At 43.8% G+C, this 11391-nt stretch overlaps 1 protein-coding gene and 1 long non-coding RNA gene across 5 annotated transcripts in view; one reads left to right on the top strand and one right to left on the bottom strand.

Moving 5' to 3' along the window:
• The first annotated feature begins 71 nt into the window (after positions 1–71).
• On the top strand, positions 72–10246 carry LOC103275336. Its single transcript, XR_505304.1, has 2 exons — positions 72–109; positions 10023–10246. It is a non-coding gene; the product is annotated as an uncharacterized LOC103275336 (long non-coding RNA).
• The window catches only part of GPN1 (GPN-loop GTPase 1), a 31602-nt gene continuing 29526 nt past the window's right edge, over positions 9316–11391 (bottom strand). For 2 of the 4 annotated variants that reach the window (XM_008072748.1, XM_008072750.1), the window contains one exon: positions 9316–10086. In XM_008072748.1, coding sequence (XP_008070939.1) covers positions 9998–10086 — 89 coding nt within the window. In that variant the 3' untranslated portion in view covers positions 9316–9997. The remainder of the gene's footprint in view (positions 10087–11391) is intronic. The other 2 variants (XM_021706286.1, XM_008072749.2) reach the window with 1 other exon arrangement.

Raw genomic sequence — 11391 nt, 5'->3', positions numbered from 1 at the left:
CTCTGTCGCCCAGACTGGAGTGCAGTGGCCAGTCCCGGCCACCGCAGCCTCGACCTGCTGGGCTCCGGCGATCCTTCTGCCTCAGCCTTCCAAGTAGCTGGAACTACAGGTGCGTGCTACCACGCCTGGCTCATTTTGATTTATTGTAGAGATGAAGTCTCGCCAAGTTGCCTAGGCGGATCGCAAACCTGCGGGCTCAGGCAGTCCACTCACCTCAGCCTCCCAAAGGTGCGGGATTACAGGCTGAGCCACCGAGCCCGGCTTAACTCCTATTCTTAAACACTAGGCTTTCCTAATTTCAGAGGAACCAGACTTAACCAGACAAGGTTGTGTTTTACTTTTGCACCCAGTTTTTACAGTTTTCTGCAGCAACCAAACCACTGTTCAGAGATGAAGCCTGATGTCGGCATGTGGACAGGAGGCTGGGCACTGTCCAACTGTCATTGTGACTGGCCATGTTCCTTGGCTTTGCACAGCCATTTCTCTGGCTCACTGAGAAGAACCATTCCTCTTTGACCTACCTTGCAGAGATGTGAGGATTGAGACGTTCGCTAAACATCGCAATTGTGTTTTAATACACCGATAAGTAAATACGTGCTGATGGCAGGTGTCTGTATTTTCATTTAACTTGATTCCTTTTCAGTTCAAGTCATTGGGGATCCAGGACTAATACCTAACAGGAAATAGCCAGACACAACCCAGCTTCCCTGGTAGTCGTCTAACTCAATTTTTGTTGCCGCTTCTGAAGATTCTTAAAGTTTGTCGTGACATAGGCGTTAATTAACTAATTAATTCAGTAGCTTTATGGGGCACACATAGCTTTTGGTGACATGGCCGCACTGGATGGCAGCGAAGCCTGGGCTCTAAGTGCACCCACTCCCTCCTGTGCACGCTGCACCCCATAGTGGAGTTTCTGTCCCTCCCCCCACCCTGCTGAGTCTCCAGTGTTCATCACACCATCTCGTTGACTTTGCAGGTCCTTCGTTTAGCTCCCACGCATAAGTGAGAACACACAGTGTTTGGTGTTCTGTTCCTGTGTTAGTTCACTTACGATGATGTTCTCCAATTCCATCCAAGTTGCTGCAACTGACGTTATTTCATTCTCTTTAATGGCTGGATAGTATCCCGGGTGTGTGTGTGTGGGTGTGTGTGTGTACGTGTGTACCACATTTTCATTAGCCACTGGTCAGCTGATGGACATTTAAGTTGATTCTACATCTTTCAGTTGTGAACTGTGCTGTGATAAATGTGCAGGTACAGGTGTCTTTTTTGGATAATGACCTGTTTTCTTTGGATAGTGACCTGGTAATGGGACTGCTGAGTCAAGTGGTAGATTTCCTTCTTTGAGAAACCTCTATCCATATTTCCATAGAGGTTGTACTAATTTGCACTCCCCCAACAGCGTATAAGCATTCTCCCTTCACCACATCTGTGCCAAAATCTTTTTTTCTTTTTTTGAGTCAGGATCTCACTTTGTCACCCAGGCTATAGTGCAGTGGCACTATCATAGCCATTGCAGCTTCGACCTGCAGGGCTCAGGTGATACTTCTGCCTCAGCCTCCCAAGTAGCTGGATCCACAGGCACGTACCACCATGCCCCGCTAATTTTCTGATTTATTGTAGAGATGAGGTCTCGCCAGGTTGCTCAAGCTAGTCTCAAACTTCTGGACTCAGGCAGTCCTCTCACCTCCACCTCCCAAAGTGCTGGGATTCCAGGCGTGAGCTATCATGCCTGGCTTGTTTTTTGATTTCTTAATCATGGTTATTATTACTGGTGTAAGGTGGTATCTCATTGTGGTTTTAATGTGCATTTCCCTGATGATTAGTGATGTTGAACATTTTTTCATAATCTTTTGGCTATTTGTATACCTTTTTGAGGGATGTCCATACAATTTGTCCACTTTTTAATGGGGTCACTTGCTTTTCTCTTGCTGATTTGATTGAGTTCTTTGTCCAATGTATAGGTGGAAACATCTCCCGTTCTGTAGGTAGTGTAAGTACTCTGTTAACTATTTCTTTTACTGTGCAGAGCTTTTTAGTTTAATTAAGTCCCACTTGTTTATTTTTGTTTTTGTTGCATTTGCTTTTCGGGTTTTAACCATAAAGTCATTGCCTAGGCCAATGTCCAGAAGAGTTTTTTCCAGGTTTTCTTATAGGATTTTTATGGTTTCAGGTCTGACATTCAAGTCTTTACTACATCTTGAGTTAATTTTTATATATGGTGAGAGGGATATCAAGTTTCATTTTCCTGCCATGTAGCTATCCAGTTTTCCCAGGACCATTTTTTGAATAGGATATCCCTACTGCAGTGTGTTTCTGTCTGTTTTGTCAAAGATCAGCTCGTTGTAGGTATTTGGGTTTATTTCTGGATTCTCTATTCTGTTCCACTGGTCCATGTGTCTGCTCTTGTAACAGTGACATGCTGTTTTTACTTCAGCCTTGTAGTATAATCTGAAGTCGGGTAATATGATGCCTCCAGTTCTGTTCTTTTAGCTCAGGATTGCTTTAACTATTCTAGCTTTTTTGGTTCCATGTGAATTTTGGAATTTTTTTCTGATTTTTTGAAGATGACATTGGTAGATGGGGATTACATCGAATCTATAGATTACTTTGGGTAAAACGGTCATTTTAACGCTGTTGATTCTTCCAATCCATGAGCATGGGATGTTTTTCCCTTTGTTTGTGTCCTCCACAATTTCTTTCATCAGTGTTTTTTGGTTGTCCTTGTAGAGATCTTTTACCTCCTTGGTTAAGTATTCTTAGGTATTTTAGCTTTTTAGGCTGCTGTTGTAAATGGAATTGAGTTCTTGATTTGATTCTCAGCTCAGTTACTATTGGTGTATAACAGTGCTACTGATTTGTGCTTGTTGTTTTGTATCCTGAAACTTTACGGAATTCATTTATCAAGTCCAGGAGTCTGTAGGAATCTCTAGGTATAAGATCATATTGTTGGCATACAGAGTTTGAGTTTTTCTTTTTTTTTCTTTTTTTTGAGTTGGAGTCTCACTCTGTCGCCCAGACTGGAGTGCAGTGGCCGCTCCCAGCCACCACAGCCTCGACCTGCTGGGCTCCGGCGATCCTTCCGCCTCAGCCTTCCAAGTAGCTGGAACTACAGGTGTGCGCTACCACGCCTGGCTAGTTTTTTGATTTATTGTAGAGATGAGGTCTCGCCAAGTTGCCCAGACAGGTCTCAAACCTGCGGGCTCAGGCAATCCACTCACCTCAGCCTCCCAAAGCATGGGATTACAGGCTGAGCCACCGAGCCCAGCTCTGTCTTTATTTCTTAATCTAGCTAGTGGTAGCTGGGTGTGGTGGCTCATGCTTATAATCCCAGCACTTTGGGAGGCAGAGGCGAGAGAATTGCCTGAGCTCAGGGGTTCGAGACCAGCCTGGGCAACATGGCGAGACCTCATCTCTACAGTAAATAAAAAAATTAGCTGGATGTGGTGGCGTGAACCTGTAGTTCCAGCTACAAGGCAGGCTGAGGCAGAAGGATTGATATGTATGAAACTGCACTCCAGCCCGGGCAACAGAGTGAGAATCCAACTCAAAAAAAAATCTATCGAGTGATCTATCAGTTTTATCTTCTCAAACAACCCATTTTTTGTTTCATTACTCCTTTATATTTTGTTGTTTCAATTTAATTGAGTTTTGCTCTGATCTTATTTCTTCTGATCTTGTTTGCTCTGATCATTATTTCTTTTCTTCTGCTAGCTTTTGGTTTGGTTGGTTTGTGTTTTTTCAGTTCCCTGAGGTGTGACAGAAAGTTGTCAATATGTGATCTTTCAGTCTTTTTCATATAAGCTTTAAGCAATATAAAGTTTCTTCTGAGTACAGCTTTGGCTGTATTCCAGAGGTTTTGATAACATGTATCATTGTCATTCATTTCAAGGAATTTTTATATTTCCATCTTGATTTCATTGTTGACCTGGAGATCATTCAGGAACAGATTGGTTAATTTCCATGTGTTTATTTGGAGTTGAGAGTACTTGAATTAATTTTTAGTATTATTCCACTGTGGTTTTAAAAGGTGCTTGAAATGATTTCAATTTGTTTGAGTTTATTGAGACTTGATTTATGGCCTATCATATGGCCTTTCATGGAGAACATCCCATATGCTGATGGGGAAAAAAAATATTCTGTAGTTTTGGGTGAAATGTTCTGTATGTGTCTGTTAGGTCCATTTGCTCTAGAGTCTAGTTTAGCTCAAATGTCTCTGTTGACTTTATGCCTTGTTTATCTATTGTCCATGGCGTACTGAACTATCCCACTTGTTATATATAGTATTGCTATCACTTTTCTTGGATCTAGTAGAATTTGTTTTGTAAAGCTAGGAGCTCTGATGTTTGGTGAATATATATTTAAAATTATTATATCTCCTTGTTGGTTATTTATATAATAACATTGTCTTTTTTCATTGTTGTTAAAGTCTGTTTTATCTGATAAAAGAATAGCTACTCCTGCTTGTTTTTGGTTTCCATTTGCATGGAATTTTTTTTTCCACTCCTTTTCATTGAGTATACAAGTCCTTTTGTGTTAAGTGGGTATTTCATGGCAACATATATTTGGATTCAATTATTTTTTTTAAATCCATTCTGCCATTTTCTTTCTTCTTCTTCTTTTTTTTTTTTTTTTTGAGAAGTCTCACTCTCACCCAGGCTGGAGCACAGTGCACGCTCATGGCTACTGAGCTTCAACCTGCTGGGCTCAAGTGATCTTTTGCTTCAGGCTTCCAAGTAGCGGGAACCACAGGCATGTGTCACCATGCCTGGCTAATTTTTTTTATTTATTGTGGAGAAGAGATTCACCAAGTTGCCCAAGCTAGTCTCGTACCCCTGGGTTCAGGCAATTCTCTTGCTTCTGCCTCCCAAAATGCTGGGATTAGAGGCATGAGCCACTGCACCTTTCCAATCTATATCTTTTTCTTTATTTTGTAAGTTTCAAAGTTGATTAGAGAAAGAACAGCAAAAAGAAAGAGTGACAGCTGGGCGTGGTGGCTCATGCCTGTAATCCCAGCATTTTGGGTGGTAGAGGTGAGAGGATTGCCTGAGCTCGGGTTCGAGACCAGCCTGAGCAACATGGCGAGACCTCATCTCTACAATAAATCAAAAAATCAGCAAGGCATGGTGGCGCATGCCTATGGTTTCAGCTACTTAGAAGGCTGCGGCGATAGAATCACCTGAACCCAGCAGGTCGAAGCTGTGGTGGCCATGAGCATGCCACTGCACTCCACCCTGGGTGACAGAGTGAGACTCCGACTCAAAAAAAAAAAAAAAAAAAGATTGGGCAGTTTCTTTCACCTGTGCCAACTCTGGCATGACACCTTTTTTTTTTAGCTTGTCACCCAAGCTGGAGTACAGTGGCACGCTCATGGCCACCACAGCCTTGACGTGCTGGGCTCAGGTGATCCTTCCGCCTCAGCCTTCCAAGAAGCAGGAACCACAGGCATACGCCATACCCGACTGATTTTCTGATTTATTGTAGAAACAAGATCTCACCATGTTGCCCAAGCTGGCCTCGAATCCCTGGACTCAGGCAGTCCTCCCACTGCCTCTCAAAATGCTGGGATTACAGGCATGAGCCATGGTGCCCAGCTTCCAGTCTATATCTTTTAAGTGGAATATTTTTATTTATTTTTTATTTTTTTGAGTTGGAGTCTTACTCTGTCACCCAGACTGGAGTGCAGTGGCCGCTCCCGGCCACTGCAGCCTCGACCTGCTGGGTTCCGGTGATCCTTCCACCTCAACCTTCCAAGCAGCTGGAACTACAGGTGTGCGCTACCACGCCTGGCTAATTTTGGATTTATTGTAGAGATGAAGTCTCGCCAAGTTGCCCAGGCGGGTGTCGAACCTGCAGGCTCAGGCAATCTACTCACCTTAGTCTCCCAAAGCACGGGATTACAGGCTGAGCCACCGAGCCCGGCTTTTTAAGTAGAATATTGAGGCCATTTACATTCAGGGCTAATAGTGATATGGAAGGTACTATTCCATTCGTGTTGGTTAAACTGGTTGCTTTTTCTCTATTGTGTTGGTGTTCTATGAGCCCTGTAAGCTTTGCGATTTCCAGTGTTTTTTACTAGTGTATCTCAACCTTTTATTTCAATATTTAGAACTCCCTTGAATATTTCTTACAGAGCTGGTCTAAAGACAAATTCCCTAAGTGTTTGCTTGTCTGAGACTTTATGACATAGCCTTTTTGCTATTAGGTCAACCATCTCCTATCTCATCCACATATTTTCTTCTTCTCTAGACTTAATCTTCATCCTTTTTGCCTTCATTTCTGCTGACTCAGACTCTTAAGTACTTCCACCATGTTTTTTTTTATTTATTGTAGAGACGAGGTCTTGCCATGTTGTCCAGGCTGGGCTCGGGGAATTCTGTCATCCCACCCTCCCAAAGTGCTGGGCCACAAGTGTGAGCCACCACACCCAGCCTCAATTTCTCCTCTGTGAATGATGCAAGCAGGTGCTAAGGACAGGATTTGCTCCCTTCATTTGTTGCATCTGCTCAGCCATAGGAGGGAAGTGGTCCATTCTCTGCCAAGTTCCATATACCGTGCTGCTCCTGGACGGGCAACCTTTCAGCTTTACAGCATGTCCTGGACATTGCTGTTGGTTCTCATCCTTCACAGTCTTCACCTGACTATCTGTCAATATCACTAAGTGATGTCATGCAGTAGTGACTGGGAGTAGTTAACAAATGTGTGCTCTGTGCCCTGGAAACAGGTACCAGCATGTTCAGTAAGCTGCAGAAGTCTGGTTTTTTGATGCAGAATACCAGTGTTGTAAAACTTAGACCATTCCTTTTAATAGAGACCAAAAATAAGGCACAGTTTAATTAGTACATTAGTGAGTGCTTTAAGTGTCCTAGGTATTAATAAAGATGAATGCAATAGCAATAAAATGAGGTTACAATCTACTGTTAACAGATCACTTATAAATTTGCTAATTATAATTCCTTAGCCCACTTATCTAAACCCTTCTGTCTCCTTCATATTACCTTATTTTTAATTAATTTATTTTTTGAGATGGGATCTCACTCTTTCACCCAGGCTGCAGTTGCACCCTCACAGCTCACTGCAGCCTCAACCTCCTGGGCTCAGGTGATCCTTCTTCCTCAGTCTCCTGAGCAGCTAGGACTACAGGGGCATGTCACTATACCCATCTAATTTTTTGACTTTTTGTAGAGACAAAGTCTCACTATGTTGCCAGGCTTGGATCAAACTGCTGAGCTCAAGCAATCCTGCCACCTCGGCTTCTAGAGTATTGAGATTACAAGTGTGAGCCACAGCCGGGCTTGGTGGCTCAGCCTGTAATCCCGTGCCTTTGGGAGGCTGAGGTGAGTGAATTGCCTGAGCCCGCGGGTTCGAGACCCGCCTGGGCAGTGAGACCTCATCTCTACAATACAATAAAAATTTAAAAATCAGCTGGGCGTGGTAGCACATGCCTGTAATTCCAGCTACTTGGAAGGCTGAGGCAGAAGGATCGCCGGAGCCCAGCAGTTCAAGGCTGCGGTGGCCAGGAGCGGCTGCTGCACTCCAGTCTGGGCGACAGAGTGAGACTCCAACTCAAAAACAAAACAAACAAACAAAAAAAACAAGTGTGAGCCACCACACTTGGCCATTATCCTTTATTAATAAATGTGGCCATCTGGGTATTTAATCCATTTATTTAGCAAACATGTATTGAGTACCTATTATTTACTAGGTCCTGTGCAAGGGATACAAAGATGATTACAACATTTCCTGCACTTATAGCATAAAGGAGAGAGGTTATTCTTTTTTCTTTTTTTTTAACAGCGAAAGTTTTTTTTGGCCTGCCTTTTTATTTTAGTTTACAGATGGTGGAAAAGAGATGTTTCTTTTTTCCAAAAATTGCACCAAGATAAAGCAAAGCTCTAGTTGACATAGGTGTCCTGTGTAGGCGTTAGCAGTACTGCCCTCACTAAACGCTCATTAGACAGTAGCTCAACCCCAAGAAAAGGATGGTCGAGAGGTTATTCTTTTTTTTTTTTGAGTTGGAGTCTCACTTTGTCACCCAGACTGGAGTGCAATGGCTGCTCCCGGCCACCGCAGCCTCGACCTGCTGGGCTCTGGCGATCCTTCTGCCTCAGCCTTCCAAGTGGCTGAAACTATAGGTGTGCGCTACCACGCCTGGCTAATTTTTGATTTATTGTAGAGATGAGGTCTCACCAAGTTGTCCAGGCGGGTCTCAAACCCGCGGGCTCAGGCAATCCACTCACCTTAGCCTCCCAAAGCGTGGGATTACAGGCTGAGCCACCAAGCCCGGCTGAGAGGTTATTCTTTAAGCAAGATGAGGTATTCAAAATTAATACAGAGAAAAACCAAGTATGTTCCGAGTTTTGCTTTGCAAGTGGTTTCCCCTTAAAAAGCTGGTTCAAATTTTTAGGCCAGTGGTTCCTACTGAATAGAATATCGAAAGTAATGCCTTATGGTAAAATACTTTTACTGTTGTAGAATGTCAAATTGGAGAACAGGCACCAAAGAATTAAGGTTAGAATGTTTTGACAAGGCAAGCCCTGTGAGGATGGGTGCCTGAGATTCACCTGACCTGGAATGATGTCAAGGGCTTTTGGAGCTGGAGCAGTAGTTCTCCAACTAGTGTGCCCAGAATCTCATGGAGGGCTTGCTAAAGCAGCCTGCTGGGCCCCACCCTGTTCCTGATTCAGTCGTTTTTTTTGTTTGTTTGAGTTAGGATCTTACTCTGTTGTCCAGGCTGGAGTGCAGTGGTACAATCACAGTTCACTACAGCCTCAACCTCCTGGGCTCAGGCGATCCTTCTGCCTCCTGAGTAGCTGGGACAGCAGGGGAGTGCCACCATGCCCAGCTAATTTTTTGACTTTTTGTAGAGATGAGATCTTACTATGTTGCCTAGGCTGGTCTCAAGCAGTCCTCTCACCTCTGCCTCCCAAAGTGCTAGGGTTACAGCTGTCAGCCACCACGCCTAGCCCAGTAGGTTTTAAGAGGTACACTTAACAACTTCCCAGGTGATGAGGCTGATGTTTCCGGCCCACATTTTGAGAATCACTAAGCTGGAATATAGACGAGGCAGGGATAATGTTTCTCGAGAAAAATGTACATTTGAGATACTACAAAGAATATGGGGTCAGGGCACACTTGTCATGGCTGTTGTGTGGAATGTGCACTTGACCCAAATCCATGGCCTATGCACAAATCACCAAAGAGAATCTGCATTAAGTTCAAGGTACAATACAAACAGGGCCTGTTTCTATACCTGGCTACTAGGTGTGCGTACATGGGAAACTTTAGTTAATATCACCTCCTTGTTGAGACAAGTTTGAACATTCTGATAAGCAGAAGGGAATATATTTGTGATTCTACAATTCTCTAATTTGAAATCATGACAGCCTTCCGAGTAACAGGCTTACGACAAAGTTAAAATTAAAAACGCGATCCAAGTCTCCACTTAAACAGGATTCTTATTCAACAATCATATGGTTTTCCCACTTGCTATCCAGTGCGAGGCACATTTCGTACCAACATCGATGTCCACAGCCGCTCCGGACAAGCTCATGTCTCCCGCTTCGTGCTCAAAGAAGGGCAACTCACGGTGCAGAGTAAGGCAGGATACTGGGGAGGCAGAGGCCACGGTACAGCTTCACAACAGAGACCTGGAGTGGTGACCAGGGACCAGGCTCTCTCCATTCCCCCAGCAGGAGCAAATGTCCTTTAGTTCAAATGCTAAAACTTGCAGTCTGGGGTGTGAAGAAATTTCAGCTTCCAAGAACAGTCACTATACCCTTCCTTACATACGTACGAGGGAAGGCCACAGAAGAATCAGCATCTACATGCCATACCTTCAATCCCTGACTTCATCATTCATGAGATTTCTCTAATAAAAACTCTGCTGCTCTGAGGAACACTGGCCTTTATAGTGCCCCAGGCAGAAGTACGGACAGGTCGTTCACATGGAGTTCCAAAATTGTGACGCCTGGAAACAAGTGCAGTATCTTAACATCTACTGTTTGTTGTTTCTCTTCCAGTACTGTGCCACTGATTCTTGCATGAAGTTCTGGAACGCTGGCTCTTCATGTCTTTCCTCTGTAACTGCAAGGAAGAAAGAAGAGCAGTTCTCCTTAAACTCTCCCTCATTAGTCAAGGGGATCAGGCCCAGCGACCCTTCCATCAGAAGCAGGACTTTATCCTAAGAGACTAAGTATTCACTTCTTCCAATAAAGAAATGTCTCCTAGAAGCATGCTCTGTTTATCGTGTTGCCCAAAATGTAGTTTTTTGTTTTTGAGTCGGAGTCTCTGTCGCCCAGGCTGGAGTGCAGTGGCACACTCACTGCCACCCCAGCATCCACCTGCTATGCTCAGGTGATTCTTCTGCCTCAGCCTTTCAAGCAGCTGGAACTACAGGTGCGCACCACTACGCCTGGTTAATTTTTTTATTTATTGTAGAGACAAGGTCTCACCATGTTGCCCAGGCTGTTCTCAAACCCCTGGACTCAGGCAATCCTCTCGTCTCTGACTCCCAAAGTGCTGGGATTACGGGTGTGAGCCACGACACACGGCCTGAGATGTAGTTTTTTATTAGAAGGGAGAATGCCTCCCTCATAAAGTTAAAATGAGGTGCCATTCCTAGGTATTTTTAACCAAGACAAATAAAGACATGTCTACACAAAGACCCATTTGGAATATTGATAGTAGCTTTGCTCATAACAGCTAAATCAACTCAAATATCCATATAACAGAACATCACTCAGCAACGGAAAAGAACACACTAGCCTGAGCCTAGCAGGTTGAGGCTGCAGTGGCTGTGAGTGTGCTCCTGGACTCCAACCTGGCGAAAGAGTTAAGAAAACTCAAAAGAAAAAAAAACAAAAGAATACATGACTGACACATGCAACACTATGGATAGATTACAAAGTGTAAAATACAAAAGGCTAAATACTGTGATACCATTTACATGGCATTCTGGAAAAGGCAAAATACAGAACAGAAATCAGTCAGTGGTTGCCAGGAACCAGATGTCGGGAAAAGGGAGACTTCCTGGGGATGAAGGAAGGCTCTACAGCTTGTAATTACAAGACAATGTATATTTGTTAAAACTATCAAGCTGTACACTTTAAAAAAGCGTTTTACTCCTTGTAAATGACATCTCAGTACAGCTGATGAGATGAGGCAATTTACATGCTAGTACCTAGCCAAAGAATAAAGAGAGGATTGCTCTTGGTCATAGCTAAGACCTAGATCCGGGGATTGTTTCAAGAATTTGATTCTGCTCACAGTCCATTCTGCTAAGATCTCCTTATGCGTCTTTTTTTTTTTTTTTTTGAGTTAAAGTCTCTGTCATCCAGACTGGAGTGCAGTGGCCGCTCCCGGCCTTCGCAACCTCGACCTGATGGGCTC

The sequence above is a fragment of the Carlito syrichta genome, unplaced genomic scaffold (genome assembly GCF_000164805.1).
Source record: "Carlito syrichta isolate Samal-C Ts95f unplaced genomic scaffold, Tarsius_syrichta-2.0.1 Scaffold315403, whole genome shotgun sequence".
Classification (NCBI taxonomy): Eukaryota; Metazoa; Chordata; class Mammalia; order Primates; family Tarsiidae; genus Carlito; species Carlito syrichta.
Note: the sequence above shows the minus strand (reverse complement) of the source record. Positions and strands in the feature narration are given on the sequence as shown.